The sequence below is a fragment of the Macrobrachium rosenbergii genome, chromosome 44, assembly GCF_040412425.1.
Source record: "Macrobrachium rosenbergii isolate ZJJX-2024 chromosome 44, ASM4041242v1, whole genome shotgun sequence".
NCBI classification, from domain to species: Eukaryota; Metazoa; Arthropoda; class Malacostraca; order Decapoda; family Palaemonidae; genus Macrobrachium; species Macrobrachium rosenbergii.
Window position 1 is genome coordinate 11,020,651 of NC_089784.1, and position 19,545 is coordinate 11,040,195.

The 19,545-nt window shown below is 34.2% G+C and overlaps 1 protein-coding gene across 1 annotated transcript in view; it reads right to left on the reverse strand.

The window, feature by feature from the left end:
- LOC136829335 (potassium voltage-gated channel subfamily H member 2-like) overlaps positions 1-19,545 on the reverse strand; it is a 725,046-nt gene that overhangs the window by 181,379 nt on the left and 524,122 nt on the right. The window contains exon 4 of the mRNA XM_067087739.1: positions 10,226-10,381. Coding sequence (XP_066943840.1) covers positions 10,226-10,381 — 156 coding nt within the window. The remainder of the gene's footprint in view (positions 1-10,225; positions 10,382-19,545) is intronic.

A 19,545-nucleotide genomic window follows, 5' to 3' on the forward strand; every position in this document is an offset into this window, starting at 1 on the left:
CTATTGTCTGCCATTTTTCTTGCGCAACTAGTCACATGTACACACGCTAGCACACATACGCTCATTAAGTCTGAAAATATTTTTTTCTGCACAAATAATTTTCACTGCGCCATAAAAGGACGTCTTCGTAGGAGTGCACCATATGTTACATTTACAGTGCACCATATGTTACATTTACAGTGCACCATATGTTACATTTACAGGTCATCTCCTTGTCCCAATTTTTGGTCTCCTTCTTAACTCACACATATGGAAGGACGTACGGCAATAGGGTTAAAGTCCAATACTTCAGGGCTGTACTGAAACATCAATAATAACAGAAAAGAAGTGAGATGGGATGTGCATTGTGAAATGCGATTGTTTATCATGAAACCCTTATAATAATAGTTATGGAAGGGACATAAAAAAACGTTAAACAAAGATGGGAGAGACATAAAAAAACGTTAAAAAAAGATTAAAGTCGAATGAAAAATCCTGAACTAAATGAAAAGACAATCTTTAAAAATCACCCTTATCGCCAAGGGGCTCAATTACAGATTTGTCCCGATGTACTCTCCCCACGGGGTTCCTTGTTTTACAGAAGACATGGGGAGCCTTGAAGAGAGAGGATTTTTTTTTTTTGCACTAGACGCTATCATTTTTACTACACATTCATGTTCTGATATCACGATCAATTATGGGTATCTCATAACCAGTTTAAACCTAAGGCAGCTATGTTGTTTTATATTAGGGAAAAAAATTATGTGCCTTGATTGCGTTCTCAAATATAATATTAGCAAGTTTACTCACCATTCGTGATGTTTATGCAATTATCTTGTGCAGAGAAATTATGAATGATATTATGAACAAATTAGGAACGATTCCAAAAAGAACGAAGGTCCTCATTTTTCCTTAATCAGATGCACTAGAGAGAAATGAGTAAGTTGGCAGCGTTGATTGAGAATGTTAGGAGGAGAGCAAGAAAAGCGAAAACGGTGTGATATATGGAGCAGCGTCTGTAGGAAACGAAGGACGGACCAAGATAAATATGGGTAGTATGAAGAAAGTGAGCTCTCCATGGGTACATTTTCATTTCCCATCTTTTTTTTTATGTTTTTCTGTCTTCCTTGAGTCTTGAGAGGACATCCAAATTAATATCCGATTTTTTCAGTGATAAATAATGAAGTAAAAGTTTTGGCTGAGATCTAATTAAAACGGAGCACAACAGATCTAAACGGTCCATTGAATAGTGTTTGAGCAAGTTTTCGTCCCACAAATACAACAATACAAATAACTGAAAAATCATAAAAAAGGAGACGAAGACTAGATGGCAGTTATATAAAACCTACGATCTTCAAGAAAAGACAAGCAAAACACCTCAGAAGCAACAAAAGAATGAATGCGGAAACATATAAACATTTTAAAAATGGGGGAAGAAGAATAAAAGAAATCTTTCTTCATCCAGTATTCAGAAGTTGTTCTATTTTTCAGCTTTGGTATTCAAGCAACATCCTGCGCGTGGCGGAGGCAGTATAATCTCCGAGAAACTTGTGATCTCCAGAACTGCCCTTTCTATAAAACAAAAGTTTACAATACACAATTTTATCAAGTGTATAAATTACTCTTTTCATGACATAACCACTCGGTTGTCCAAGTGAATAGCTGTCTTAAGTTAAGTATACCTTAGTTTAACCAGACCACTGAGCTGATTAACAGCTCTCCTAGGGCTGGTCCGAAGGATTAGACTTATTCTACGTGGCTAAGAACCAATTGGTTACCTAGCAACGGGACCTACTGTACAGCTTATTGTGGAATCCGAACCACATTATACCGAGAAATGAATTTCTATCTCCAGAAATAAATTCCTCTAATTCTTCATTGGCCGGTCGGAGAATCGAACGCAGGCCCAGCACAGTGCTAGCCGAGAACGATTTCGACCTGTCCAATGAGGAACTAGTAGCTGTTTTAATTATGGCTTAGATAACTCTTCTATAAAACTTTAAACAAAAGTAGCAATTTAACTTCATTTGCAAACAAATACAAAATTACAATTGACACAAATGGATTTATGGCTCCAAAGCCATATTTTTCTGAAACTGGAGAAATGTCCTATCTTGAATGTGTCATAAAATTTTCATCGTGACTTCACATCATTCATTCCAACTTTTTACCTCTTCCATAACTTCTAACGTTTTACTGACAGAATCCAGGAATTTAAAGAGATCTTTTCCCAATTTTTAATTCTTAGCAATCATAACTGGTAAAGCTGATATCAAATAGCATAATATCTGCAGAGAGATTTATAAATAATATGTAAATAGTAGAATGTCTACAGACATAATTTTTAAAGTAATGCAGACATTGATTATGAATCCCATCTACAGCCAATCCTCATTAATATTACAGAAAAATTAAATTTCTATTAACACAGGCTGAAACCTCTTCGACCGAAACAAAAGAGCATTCACATGCAGGACTAAACGTTCGAAAACCATCTCATCTCTGAAAAATACTCAATGAGAGAGAGAGAGAGAGAGAGAGAGAGAGAGAGAGAGAGAGAGAGAGAGAGAGAGAGAGAGAGAGAGAATCCCGTCTCTCTGAGACTTTTAGTTGTACCATTCTTTATGGCCTAACATAAAACACCCGTGTGCCGCGTAGCGTCTGGATAATCAGTTCAATGTGAGATGGCTTCTCTTGCTGGAAATTGTATCTTTGGCATCTTGCCACTTTTATGTGTCTGTAAAAAGGAAAATCGTTTGAGAGAAACGCTACCTTCCTATTTCCTTTATTTATCATGGATAAAGGCGATTGTTTATATAACTGTTACAAAGTGTGCACCAATATATACAGAACATTAAAGGTACATTTATTTGCAATTTAATGACTGATTTCCAACATTCATACAAATAACCTAAACGATTTAATAAAAGACAATTTGGAGACACATAAGACGTGAATATTATTTGAGCAGGACTAAATATTCTTTTACATTTTTCAATACTAAGACGGCAGAGATTTCACTTGGAAAAATGTGTTTACCAAATTCAGTAATAGCAGTTGTTTCTTCAACATCCACTTTTTTTTTCAATAACATCGGATGTGAGCTAGGCACTTTAATTTTGTCGGTGAAATTTAAAATAGAGCAAAATAAGGTACCAACTGGTAGTCGCCAGAAGAGATGAAACGATAACCTCCTACTAGGTCTGCACAGGATTCAAGAACAACGGAATAAAAATACAAACACCATTCACAAACTCGCGACTACTTTTGACCTCGTAAATATTTCGTAAACTTCTTTATCCTTCCATACTACACAAAAAACTTGTACACCACAAAGACTTACGACAATCTCTAAGTACACAATTTCATATCCAGAGAGGGGAACTCAAGTGACTAGGCTTCTCAGTTATTTAGTATCTAGTTAATTCTTTGTATATAAAAAAGCAATATGCCAAGCACAGGAACATTTACGTCATACAACAGGGTGACATGAAATCACTTGAGTTAATTCTGACAGGTCAGAAAGAGAAGTACAACACACACATACAAAATGTTAACAAGCGACATGTCGTCGTCTCTAAAAACTGTCATGGGATGAACATGTATCGAGATTAAGGTAATCCGTTCATCGTTTAAATGACACAAATACGGACACCCACTAGGAAATATACTAGAAACAGTATACGTAGGCTAAAGTAAAAAAAATTGTCTAGCAGTAGTTTGATAGGGAATATAGAAGAGGGATAAAAAAAAAAGTCTGAGAGCAGATGAGTATCCAAACTTTGATCCCCTCAAAGAGCAAACTCCACACGGACAGCGGGAAAGTGCAGCATAACATTCACTGCGAAGTACGTCTGTATATAACCGTGAACTTCTCTTGTACATGAACAGCACGCCCTAAAGTTTTATTCTATCGAAGAACTGTCTAAAATATTGTTTTCATGACAAGGCAGAGAGAGAATTATGAAATCAGCTACAAATAATAGAAGAAATACCTCGTTAATGATATACTTGATCGCCTTTCATGAAACTCCTGTCAGAGAGACAGTGGCAGTGACCGTGACTCCTTCCTTTGCGACGCCTCTTTCTCAGGTAAAGCAGTTATTCGGAGCATCCAAAAATGATCAAAAAATAATACAAAGAAAAATTCACAATCTTATAGAGGACTCAAGATTTTGAAAAAGAGAATAATAAAAACAATAATGCCATAGAATGTTGCAAGATACCAAAAATAACAACAATAATATGAAAATAACAAAAGCAGCTGAAAAATAGGAGAGAAATGCTTAACTAACTGAAACTGAAATTTGTCTCTATATTTTGCATGATGTTGCCCGGTAGTCTTATCAATTACTCTTCTCAAACCCAAAATGTGCCTTTTTGTGATGAAAACAAAAATGTAAAGAAAATAATACCATGATCTCATTGAGGTATTCCCGAAAACGCTGGATTTCGTACAGCAGAAATTCCAAAACTATACTTTCATCGTGATTGGTGCTCTTTCAAGCTAATAGACGGCCTAATCGGTATTTAAAACTTTTCGAGAAATGGTTGCCTAACATTTCGTGATGTTTTTTCAAACGAATATCCGACTTTAATCAAGAGTTTATAAACTGAACAACAGAGGGAAAATGATTACTTGAAATGAAGTCGTACAGGAAAGATCCCTGTTTTTTTTTTTTTTTTTATAACATAAACCGGAGGCGCAGTTTTGGAAGCGACGTGAAAGAGACGAATCCTAACTTATGATAATAAAAATTTGATCTCAGATACCCTAAATAATATCGTGAAAAGAATACAACAAATAAGTATCGTAATTTATAATATGAGACAGTTACAATTGTAATTTTAAACCATGGCAAAAACATCTTGCAATACACACGAAGGACTGACGATGGCAGCATTATTTGTCGTTAAGAAATGCCGAAGTATAAACAGTTTGACCGAAAGTAAAAGCGCTTACGGTTACTAATGGCAATTTCAAAGAAAGGATAACAGAGGTAATTCATAAACGCAAAAATGATAAAAATTCATTATTAAATGAAAATCTTCATGTAATTTTCCTTTATAATGTTAACTCTAAATCGGATAAGACCTATAACCGCACCTATCAGTAAAACAAATCAGTAGCTAACTCTTTCGTAAGAGAAGGTGTTATCTCGAGATAACAGGATGTTTTCATTATCAACCGTAAAACATTAGCAACTCATTACATGAACTCACAAGGTTCTATGGATGAACATGAACATTTTACCAAAGGGGGTGAAATCCCTCCACATATAAGATTTTGGTATACCACGCACCCCCAATAAGATTTAGAACTGTAAAAATAATCATGAATTTCCTAATCAATGGTAGAAACGACTAACTTGAAAACATGGCAACAGAATGAAGATGATGCCTTTTTCATGATTACTGATGCGGTGCTAATCATTAATTTTTCTTATAAACCAGAATCCATTCCAGTTAGAAAAATCTCCATTAATACATGAGTTAATATGAGAAAAAATGGACCATATCTCATGCATGTCCGTGCGAATTGTTAATACCTTAATTTCGTGACTCAATTTTAAGCTGATGCATTTTTAATGTCAATAATTGCCGTCGGGAATCAAAATCGACATCCAACTCTATTTTCATATACATCTAAGTTCAGAAGGATTAAAAACAAGAACTACCACATTAAAGGAATTAAAGCAAACTAGGCCATAAAAAACGAAAGAAAAAGTTTAGGAAAAGTTCTTTACGATTTCATGGGCAAGAGAGCCAGGGGTTCACAAAAGAACCTGAACTATTGTTAAAGAAAAAGTTCACTGTTTTGTGCAATATAAAAAAGTTGTCTTCACCAATCTCAGCCAGTTTCTTCACGCACAACACACACATACACAAACACACACACATACACAAACACACACACACACACACACACACAAGTTCCTCTAACGGGAACTATATCACTAAGTTTTTTTTACAAGTTACTGGCGAAAAGTTACCAAAAGAGTTCTTTATCGCTAAAATGAACATGTTAAATTCTTCAGCAGATGGAACCACAGCTCCCTTTTCCCCTTAACAGTGTCACACCATATCTAGTCTACAGGCATCAGAGCGCTCCATTATTAATTTATTCAATTTGTATCGACATGCTGACGTGGCAAAGGTTTCGCAATTCGTAGAGAATAACTCCCAAGGGAAGTTCTGAACTTCTACACACTGAGAGAAAAGAGAAGGCTGCTTAGCTTTCAAAATGTCAGTAGTGATTTAGAAAAAAAAATTGAAACACTGCATACATACAGACATACATATACATATATTTAAATATATGTACATATATATGTAATATATATATATATTTTTTACATATATATAAAATATATATATCTATATACATATTTATCAATAAATATATATATACACAATATATATATATATATATATATATATATATATATATATATATATAAATATATATATATATATATATACATATTTATCAATAAGTATAGGAATATATATAATAATATATATATATATATATATATATATATATATATATATATATATATATATATATATATATATATATATATATATATATATATATATATACACACATGGCACACTAGAAAGTCGAATCATTAATACGAACAGTATGGCAGCTGATAATTCATTTTTCAGTTATAAATTTATTTCCATTATCAACGTTTGTATTCCCGAAACATTATTAAGGATATAATATAATATACATGCACACTATCGGATCCAGAAAATTTTCATGGGGGCCACCAATTTTCATATTATACTTATACATACATACATACATACATATATGTGTGTATATATATATATATATATATATATATATATATATATATATATATATATATATATATATATATATATATTATTTCTACAATAGATCTTTTATTTTTTATATATTTTTATATTTCTACTTATGTTATTATTATCTAAATCTTCAATGATTATTTTGTCATTATTTTTATATTTTCACATGTTATTATTTTCCCCTGGATCGCTAGTGTATATACATATATAATTAAAAATAATTATAATTTTCTTTAAATCCTTTTTTTCATGTTCAAATCATCTTAAGAAGTACATGTCTGATTCACTTTGTGTTGTGTCGAAATCAGAGGAACGAGTAACGGAATGTATTAATTAAACCACAGATAGAAGAGATTAAACAGAAAAGGGTTAAAACAAATAAGGGTTACAAAAATGAGGGTTGTGAACTGAACTGAAAGGGGAAAGATGGTGCCACGTTGGGGTTACTGGATCACTTAACTGTGAGATGAAACAATCGCTCAACTGAAAATCGATTTCGCCACTTAAAAGAGTAAAAACCGAATCTACAAGCAAAGTGAGGATCATATCCATTTCTCTGATTAAAAAGAAAAAAAAAAGAAACTGTGGCAAGAAGGAGGCACTCCGATATGCACGCAACACACATTACTTTTTGCTTTTCTTTTTATCAAAACTACAATTTCTAATCAACACGTAATGAGGTCACGCGACATTCTCCTAATAATGATAACAAATCTCGCAGACACTGAAAGACCCATAATTTTCTCCTACCAACAATGTTCAAATTAAAATTTATCCTTAAAATTTCTTCAGCGAGCTTATAAATAGAAGGCCGCCAAATATCAAATATTGTCATTCAAGGCAAAATAATCTAAGCTCGCAAAACCAATTCGACTTTGTGTGAATGAAAGTAAGTCTAAAAATAATTCTTGTCGTCAATGGTAAAGCAATCGTGTTTCGTGGAAATTTACCTTGAACGACATTTAATAAATGGAGAGGGAGAATCAATACTACTCGCACGCTGCTATGCATCAGAAATGCCCATTGACAAAAGAGACTACGAGTAACTGTAATGGTGTTGCCTATTTATATAATGTTGTGAATCTTCTGTCTTCGGACTTTACTTTGTTGATGATCTCACCCAGAAAGAAATTCATACGACATTAAAATACAGATTTATTCGAAATTCTTGTTTCTATTTTTCATTTTGGAATATAAAACAATAAAATAACGAAAGGGTCCTAACACGCTAAACTACCAACGACCTCAACTTTTAACATCATTACGGTAATACCAGAAAAATTATAAGAATTTCTAAATTAATTACCATTTTCCACCTTCTATAAAGAAGAATCCAACATATATCGGTAAAAACAAACAGGTAGCTAAACACGCTTTCATCAGTAACATAAAGACGACCGGAATGTAAAGATCCGGACCTAAAAAAGGAAAATTAAAACGTTAAATTCAACAATAATCCGCAGCGCTTTCCTCGCTGAAAAACACCCTGGACAAATCCCAGTCATCCCAAACACACATGTCAGTCAACGAAACTTGACCTATTGCTTACACACGAACGTAACTGCGAAAAAAAAAAAAGTTGTTTTGCTTTGTTCGGAAAAAAACACGTAACTGAATTCCATCTAAGAACTTAATACCACGAATTGGTTTATCAGACCTCTAACAGCGAAAACAGGTAAAATTCTAAAGGGAAGAGCAACAGAATCTATTTTTTTGAAAAACTTAAACCAGTGTAATTCTACTAATACACCTACAGAATGGAAGCCATTCCACGCCCAGTAACACCCATAATGACACCTGCAGCACTACGGATTACATTCAATGTACACAACTTTATACTTGCTGTTCGTGTATTAAAAAAATCCTTTAGTGTCGTTGGTCACAGTTAATTTTTTTATACACCTACAGTGAAATCACTTACTTGATATTCATTGCCAGTAACAATATGAATTGCATGTGTTTTTGCATGCGGACTAATTCTGATAAATCACCAGTGCATGGAAGCCATCATCAACTGGAAATTGCAATAAATAACTTCTCATTATTATTCAACAATGAGGAACGTTATTACTTATAAAATACCTTATTACTTACAAAAAACCTACAGACATCAAACCAAAATCCTAAATTCTTTAATATACCAAATGCAAGCAAACCGGCCACTACAAACAATATACAGGCATTACAACGCAAGGTAAAGGAAATGGGTTCTGCTATCAGTTGTGGGAAGATAACAAAAACACATCCATCTCACTAAATTAGAAAGGGTGAGAACGGGGAAGGGCAGGGAAGGAAAGAGAGCGTTGTGGGCGGCTGAAATGATGGAGATAGGGTACGACTCTAACAGCTGTTTCATGCATTTGGGAAAATTCATAACATCGTTCTTGCGTACTTCAGCGAAAATGCTGAGTCAGTAAATTAGTTTTTGTGAGATTTATGCAATAACTAATATTCTTAACATCTCCCAATTCCTCTTCGTAGACCAGCAGTTGCCAAGTTTTCAATATTCGTGTGAATTAATTTCTATTTAACGCTTTGCTTCTCGCACGAGACGACTTCCATTCAATTTTGAATTCTTTTCATTAAATATAGTTTCTTCTAAATGTGTTAATGATCGAAGCAAAATGTAAGGTCCTCAAATCCATTTATGATCAACGAGAGTTGCAGTGAACATTCCTCACAGACTTACACCCCTAAGCAATAAAACATTTGGCCATTTCATTCAGCAGTATTAAACGATTACTGCATGAAAGAAGTGCAGAGATTTCCATAAGGAAATTAGAAAGGGAGAGAAAATTATCACAACGATTTATTTTCAAAATAGCAGTTTGCAAGCAAAATCTTTGGAGAAATAAAAACTTATGCGACTTAAACCTTAAAACAGGTAAAAGGTTTTTGCAAGATGTTTTACTGTAAAACATGATGTCTATGTTTAAGAAGGACGCAGCCAGCAAGTTTCCACAAAGATAATCATAACTGTTACCGTGTATTCAGAATGATCCTTACCGCAAGGCAAAAGAATATCAAAGAAAACCTACAAGGGAAAGGGTTCCAAATTTCTTTTGACCAGAGGTATCTCGGAAATGGGAGAGAGAAAAAAAAAAGATTTAAACTCTCGCTATGGTTCTGATCTTCAAAGTTTATTTTTCAGACTTTCAGACTTCTCTCAGAAAGATGCGGTGTATCATGAAAGGCCACTACCCACTGTGTTACTTTTCCCCAGCAGTGACCTAACTCGAAAAGGAAAAATATTTACTTACTGGAATAAGACGGTTTATTCCAATCGATCGATAATATGCCTAACTAAAAGCCGCAAAATGACGACTATCTACAATCACTTTTATCAATACATTGGCCGCAAGTTCAGTCACCACATAACAGATGAATTTATATTTATACTTACACCTGGACTGCATACTGTTGTCCGTTGGCGTTCCAGGATCTTCTTCCTCCTCTTCAGGTTTGGAGGTAAGGTCCTGGAAGTTCACGATGAACATGCTGGTTTCGCCGTCCTCGTTCTTGATGGGACACATCGTCGTTTGACAAAGGAATTTCGTCCCTGAAAGAAAAAAAAAGGTAAACATGAATGTCTACAGCAGCTGTCGTTCAATAGTGTCACACGATTTTGTTTAATTAAATGTCTACATCATACTGGGACCGGAACCACGATTATACTAGTAACTGGTTCACGGTAGTCATGAAAGAAATGGGAACCTAAGTATTTACACAATACCCGAGATGTTATTTGCACAGGCTGCCGATTTGTTCACCGCGATTTGCAAAATATAATGCATGAAATATGATGGATTTTGTTGGCCGAGCTCATGCCTGAAAAATCACCTGAAATTAAAACTCCCAAATTTAGAAAGACAGCGATCCACTGCTTACATCATTATGACAGGTTTCGGAAAGCCGTACACGTCAATGCGGATTGGGCTAGGTTGTAAGTGCATGACGTGCGATATATCCGTTTGATAAACACATATCCTAATACGTCGCAGATAGATGACACATGATTCTACCTACAGAGAAAATTAAAAAAATTATTACTTGTGTTACTAGGACCCATTAAATACAATTGTCGATTCTCTGGAGAATAATGCACACCTCTACAGGTACACTTATTATTAGATTAATTCATCGGCAAAGGCACTACTGAGCATCTATGTACTGAATACTAGATATTACTTAACCGGTGGGTTCTCCCAGGCTGCAAGAAATACCATTATAAAATAAAAGCAGGTTAAAGTTATAATCTTTTTAATCTCTAAATTCCTAAACGCATAAGTTTTGCATTGTCACAACTAATATTAATCACCTTAATGAGGAAAATTACAGCTTTCTTCAAAAGACAACGATTCGCTGATTTGAAAAAATATCACAGATTTCAATGAGGTGGATTCACGAATAATACTGTGAGACACTAACCTGTTTATCCAAAAGTTTCCCATACTTTAATAGTGAGAATATGGGGTTATCTGACGCAACACGCCTGAAGAGTACTGGTAGAAATAATTACAGAATGGAGCCTTTCATTTGTGGATACTATGCAGCTGCACAAACAAACCTGGGAGCTATCAAAATGAGCATGTTCTCTCTGCAGCATTTTTATTGCAAATTAAGCCACTGATGATAAAATATCGCATCATATAACTATTTTGATCAAATCTTCAAAATTCATTCCAATGCAATGTTAATTCAACCCCATATAACGAAAAAGAACTGCTTGTCTATACAGACAGCTATAAAGAATAGAGAAAGAACGTATCGTAACCATCTTAATACTGCTCGTAAACTGATCTTTCAATGACTTTTCTCTCCTTATAATTTTGTATGTCTATCTTTTTCTTGACTAACAAACAAAAAACTAATCAAAATAAATTTTATCGAAGATACACTGATGAACAAGAACACTGTGATCAGTATACCTCCGCCATGCACGTAATGCGAGATTCAGTTTAAAAATTACATGATTCTCCTCCCAAAAACATTCTAAATTACAAGTCTCTAGAATAAATTTCAAATTACAAGACACTCCTCAATCACTTCTATTTTATTTTTCTAATAATCATGCGATTTCTTTCTTCTAAAGAAGAAAAACAACTAAACGTCGGTTCTTCACTGATACCCTTCAAAAGTCAAACATTTTTGTTAAAAATTAAAGCATCAGTTAAAAGTGTTCCTGAATGAAAACTTTCATTGACCTGCGTCAACAGCAAGAAACCATACCTTCCTTCCACCTTTTTCGTTCGAGGCAATTTCATAAAAATCGTCAAGTTCTCCTTGAGGGTCTATAAAGGTGCTAATGCTCCTGTTAAACCCCGAATTATCAATGGACATGGGAACAAAAGCGTAATGGGTTTTGATATGCAACAGGGAGAAAAGTGAACTCATTGTTTTTTATGTTCAGTAGGAAATAAAATGAAACAGTGGCCCCCCCCAACACAAAAAAAAAAGAGATTCGTAAACATTGCTTTAAAATATATGTTTCTCCGTGTGTGTACACATACACATACGATATACATACACAGATATGAATACACACAAACACACACATATACACACATACATATATAGACATAGAGAGAGAGAGAGAGAGAGAGAGAGAGAGAGAGAGAGAGAGAGAGAGAATACAATTCGTGTCGTTAATATGGCGAGAGTAGAGCCTGTCAGACTAAACCATTAATCTGAGTAACGTTATTTATATCGCGGGTAGAGATGGGGTAACGTCGTCGAAGACAATATATGACGGTCAGGGCATCCAACACCATTATCACGATTATTTTAACCACTTCCTTCTCCGAAAAAGGGCTGTATCTTAGCCAAAATTGTAAAATTGTTGAGCTTGCCGAAATTCTTAGAAGTAAAATAGTTATTTACGTCTTTATCGTCACTGTTATATCCCTCATTCAATCAGCTTCTCTTCCCCAAGCTCCATACGCCTTTGCCTGGCTCCTTGAAACTCACATGGCAGAAATTTTCTTATCTCGCTTTGTAGCAGTCAAATGCATAAAAATTCTTTGCTTACGGGGGCAGAATATATCCCCGGCCCTTCAGGATGGCAACAAGCAATGCTTACTGGAAGATCCACTCTCACTTCTACTGGCGAATCTCTGGATTACGGAAGCAGAAACCAAATGCAGGAAACGACATTCACTATCATTTTGACATTACTAAGAATTTCAAGACCTTCCCTCCCCAATCCTCTTGAAAATTTTCCTAAAAGTAATTTTTCACTTTCTGTCCCCTATAACTGGACACCTGGATGTTAGGGATATTAATGTACATTAAACTATTTGGTATTCAGGCTCTCTGGCTTTCCATGGCATATGTTTTAAAATCTTTAGCAGAGAGCAAATCTGTCTCTCCTTCCAGGTGCTCTTCGACTAAATCTGGACTTTCTACTGTTGAAATTTCCCCCTTAATGATGGGTCCCATAAGGTTTAAAGTTTTGTAACCATATGAGCCCGTTTTCCTCTTTCTTTTTTAATCACTTTTAATTTTCTCATTCCAGATAACATTATATATTTTGGACTGCTCTAAGATAATGAGCCCGAGCTGGCATACAACCGTTTTCATCTCCATCATCAACAACTACAGAAAATCTGAGTCTGTTCCTCTGATGATCCCAGGGTAAATGTTTCCATTGTAAATATTCGTAAATAAAGTTTGAACACAAAAACTTACTAAATAATAGTTCTGACCAAATTAAAAATAAATAGAAAAGAAAATTCTACGCAGGAGATTTTGCAGTAGAATCTGATAATTGTCTTTGTGAAAATTGTGAAGAGAATTTAGTAGATAATTTTCGACAAAAATTCCATGGTTTATAAGAACCTAACAATAACAAGACGGGTCAGTTGACAAGGATGAAATTATATAAGATTTTATGCATTAACACAGTAAGGGAGTTTCGGGTCTGTAACACAGTTGTAGATTAACTTTCAGTGAATAAAGAATATAATTCTAGGTCGAAGATGAAAAATATTCTGGGTGAGGTGAATTATCCTAAAAAAAATTTACCAGGAACAATATGGAGAGAACTTTAAGGATTAATAAAACACTCTAGTGGTGATTAGCTTCCCCTGGAACACACTCTAACTTAAGCATTTGTCACAGGTTATTGATGAACGTCATAATTAATAAAAAAATTGGACAAATGGCGGTACATCACACAAATTCATTATGCCAAATTCTCCGTATAAATGTGGCAACATATGCAAACATGGGTCACATTATTTACAAAATTCCCATAACTAGGTAAGCCAACCCTGGTGACAAAGTTCACATATAAGAAAAGTGATTAATTGTATATTTAACACTGGAAAAAATAATGCCAATTTTTGCCTGAATGGCTCAAATCGAAATAACACCATTGCATCTACTATAAATATAATAATAAAAATTTGCCTTTGAAATATGAAATGAAGTATGTGACATATTGGTGGCTGGAATCAACGATGCAATGTACCATAACACATAACCTACCTTCAAAGCTAGACTGATCCATGAATCAATGCACCGAGTCAAAGCTTTACTGCAAACTAGGAACAGGCGACAACGCAGATATAGAGAATTAGCTCGAAGACCTTTGTTGCTATGACAAAAATTACAATAGGCAACTAAAAGAGGACAAAAATATTAGAGCTCGAATTGTGTAAAAACTTTTGGTGGAAGGAAAGACGGTATAGAAAGAACACAACGTCACAGAATGACGTCACCGAGGCTAGTCTCCACATCTGAATTCAATGCATGACCACATCAAGAGACGGTAGCTCCCATATGAGGGAATAATTCAATTTAATACTATGGAAATAAGTACAATCAAAATCTCAGTCAACTAATTCTACTGCCTTTGTAAGTCGAAATAAATCCCTTAAAGGGGTGACCAACAGAAACATGCCAACATAAAATACCAATTGGGGCTCCACACATCTACCCAGATACTTAGGCCACTCACAATTCTACAGACAAAATATGAGCATACTACTCTGAAGAGGGGTGAGCTGTAGAATGACACCAAAACTACCTAAAGGACACATCCAAAATAAAAAATAAAAAATCACAAAATGTGTAAGTTATATGGAAGCCTAAGGAAACAGTTTGCAATAATTACGTTTGTTTCTCAAAGAAATTCAAACTGTTCCAACTGATGCAAGAGCGCGGTTAATTTCAAGTTCGTAACAGACCGATCATCATAGGCACAGCACTGTTACTGTACACCTGTGAATATTTCGAGAAAAGTTTCAATACAGGTGATATATATGCGTGTATACATACATACATACATACATATATATATGCATATTTGTGTATATATGTATGTATGTATACATAAATTATGTATATATATATATATATATATATATATATATATATATATATATATATATATATATAATATATATATATATATATTATACGCACTAAAACATTTTCCTTTTATTGATTAAACATTCGGTAATCAACTCTACGGGGTCTTGACTTGGTCTATAAAAATGAGTATGCATCACGAATAATAATAACAGTTATCCATATACCTGATGTTTCCGTTTTGTTCTACTGATAGTCTACCTCTGCACCTCCCGTTTCCAACCGAGAGCCACTCTCACTCACCATGGGCCCCTATTCAAGTACGTAAGAAAAGGAGGCATCTTGGTCCGAGCTTCGGGATGGTGCACAACTTTCCTGGGTCAGGTCTGGTTGTTTCAGGCCTCTTTCATACGACCGACGTTTTCAAAGTACGGGTACAATTGCAAGAAGAATGATCAACACAGGATGCTGTTCATTCAAGTAAGAGGAACTATTTACACAAGCCAATTACTAAAATGAACCAGTTAGGAGAGCATTTTTGTTAATGCGATTTTCGATAATGTATACACGATCATTCCTTATATTTTTTGGTGTTTAACAGAAGTAAATTCATTAAAAATATATACATTACGTTCAGAAACTGTTGCTTAGGTTTCTTAGGTTTCGAATACTTTAATACTTTATATATATATATATATATATATATATATATATATATATATATATATATATATATATATATATATATATATATATATATATATATATATATATATATATATATATATGTGTGTGTGTGTACACGAATAACAGCACTTGGAAAACATTGAATAAAGTCAGTCTGATCTCAGAACAACCAGGAACTGTCTGGTAGGAAAAAGAAACACCCGTTAGGAAATAAATATTTGAGTTGTGAAACATCAGAAAACAAGTTAGGGCTTCCTGCCTTAATTGAAGCAATTTATAAACATCTTCCCCAGCTCGTAATTTCATAAATGGGAGGCTGCGTGAGCCCCTACTCTTATACAGGTGCGAATGATTTTTAATCATACTTTTTATTATTAAACCATTTTCCTTTCCTAATTTCTCTCACGTGCCAGGAAAGTCTTCCCTTATCTTTATATAGGATATATACTTTAACACAAAAGTAGGTTCATCGTACAAGGTCAACATTACAAAATACTGTATTTGTGTCAGAAATTTTTCAAATTTCTATCACAATACAGCTAACGTGTGCCGAGCGAACACCCGCATGATAACTTACATTTTCAAAATTGCCTTTCAAGTAGGGCAGCAACTTACTGTGTAGATATATCCTTATGGATGCAAAAAGACGAAATTTCTGTTTAGAAATTTCAATGAAGACTCGTTAATAAAGCACCCTATATACGCTCTAGGAACCTTTTACATATAAAGGGCTTTTGGGAATGCTTAAATAATCGTAAAGCACCTCAATCGCAGACTTTACTGACTATTGCGACTAAGATACAATCTTGCATGTTTTGTCCGATAAATACAATCGGTGCGTTCGAAGGCAAGGAAAGGGAATACCGAGATTATTCGAGAAACTTAAAAACGATTCACTATATTCTGTGATTCCATGGAAATCGCCGAGAGAATTCGATGCAAATGTCCATTAGACGATGGGGCTCTTACCACGATTCGCTGCACATTGAAATATCCTGCTACCGTTGAGAGACAATGCGAATTCCTGCCGAAGCAAGAAGGAAAAGGAGAGGAGTTACAAGAGGAGGGAAGGAAGCTCACAGTTAGAATACTTAAACAAAACACGAATATGGTGATTAACAAAGTCAGGATTCAGATTCATGTAAATGTGTGTGTTATGTGTATATATATATATATATATATATATATATATATATATATATATATATATATATATATATATATATATATATATATATATGATTATATATATATATATATATATATATATATATATATATATATATATATATATATGATTATGTATATATAACTATATTTATGCGCGCGTGTGTGTGTGTGTGGTTTGGCGTCATGTATCATATACTTACACGAATTTAACTAGCTAATACTAACTGCTTCTACAACAAATATCATCTACAAATGACTTACAGTAACTTTCGTTGCAAAAAAAAATTCCCGCATTTCCTTAAAACCATCTTGTACCATAAATTAGGTTACGGTACTGTGGTAGGTTTAATTATGAAACTTACTGGATGCTGACTTTCCATTAGAAAAGGAACAGTGAAGATCTTGTAATGAAGTCTGGACGACAAGGTCTCCAGTTAATTATATCTCCAACTTCTTCGCGTCTCTCTATCACTTGCCCAGAGACTCGGCCATGTAACCGATTATCGAAAATGCTGTGCCTCTGACAATTTCCTTGGTAACACACACAACTTTTCCTTCCTAAAAATGCCAGTATGATGATCATCCTTATAGATGAAAATATTTCCACTTAACCAGAATAAAACTTAATGCATATTGTAGCAAAAAATCTATACCACGTGTAAGGCGATCCATTTGCGAGATGGACATTACATTTAATGCAAAATGATAGCTTTCAAGCTAGTTTTGAAACTATGTATATATGCATATATACATCAAGCTTACCGGTATCCTACATAATGCATGAAAACATAATATATTCGAAAACATACATACATATATTCGAACACAAACATACATACATACATACATACATACATATGTATATATATATATATACATACATATATATATATATATATATATATATATATATATATATATATATATATATATATATATATATATATACACACACTAAAATATACTTGTATTTAATTTACATATACGGTATACAGTATATAATGTGTAGGCATATTCCTTGATCCTACGAAGACAAGCTTACCATGAAGAATCTAAATCCAATTTAACATCACAAATTCACTATAAACAAATTACGATCGTTTTCCATATATATTTTAAACAAAGAAAAAGAATGCGCTGTCATGGTGACGGACGCAGCGACAGACAAACAAACTGACGGACGGACAAACGGAGGGAAGAAACTGTGTTGCCACTGACTTTATGACAATATCAAACTTTATACAGCATAAACTCACCAGACTGTTACTGAACGTGTGAAATAAGTGCCATAAACACGCGATATTTTTGCAAATCAATCGTATAGAGCATTGGCTCCCATTGAAATAAACAAATAAAATAAGTACGTATATAAATATAATAAAATAAAACAAGAAAAATGTCCGTTCCTTCAAAGAAGCAAACAAACCTCAAACAGGTGTGTTCTTTATTGCATCCAAGCTCTTGCAGATCTTGGAATTCGATTCCAAATGAATCCCGTTGCTGGCTAACACTTGATCCTTCTCATATCCGCACCATTTTTCCCCTTTACTGCACGATCTCTATTGTTAAAGGAAATTACATTCCGGAGAAAATCTAAACACTGAGAATATGATCACAAGCTTTGCGACGAAAAGGTAAATATTCTCCTTTTCTTGTTTTTTCTTGTGTAATCTCAAGTAACACAAGTCACTGATGGTTGTGGTTTTACTTTCTTTGCCAATATCGATACTACTTATATCAAGTTAAAGTAGTCAATTTAACATAGCCCACAGTATAATTTCCCGGCACATCCTTCTCGTTCTCAGTGGTTAACTTTACCAAAGTACCATGCTACCAATACTTTCACTCAGCAAACAGTCATTTATGATTTCAAATTGGCTTCATGATATGGCACATTACAATACTGTTACTTTCTCGACATCACCGTAAACACGTTACACATAGCACTGTTACTTCTGGAGAGATTAAAAGAAGATCCTTTTGGAACCCATTAATTCCACACACTGATTCGTCCTGAGTTTACTTGTGCAGTAATCCAATAGCCTTCAAAATCTAACTAAAGAAGTGAGAAGTTTCTGGTGCTGCTAAAGAAAATTTTGGTCTTTTTCTGGTTTTTCTTCCGCCAAAGTTTGTGCCAGAGAGAGAGAGAGAGAGAGAGAGAGAGAGAGAGAGAGAGAGAGAGAGAGAGAGAGAGAGAGCATGCTGGTATGTTTTAGTTTTGTGAATTTCTACCCCAAACTGCGACGCCGAAGTAAACCAATATCTGACATAGGATCAATAATACTTGAATGTAAAATAAAAATGACAACCATTTTGTAACTCGAGTTACCAAAGAGTAAGTCAGAAAATGTAAAAAAACAAGAGAAGGATTTTAGTCACTGTCCAACCTCCCTAAGTTATCTCGCGAATGATAGGTCATAAAATGACTGTGGAGATTGTGAAGTATAAGGGTAAAAATTCGATGTGAGCGAGAACGATGAAGGTTAACTAGCGATGGAAACAACAGATTGAAATAAGCTAAACTCCATGATCTACAAGTGATCGGTTCCCGTA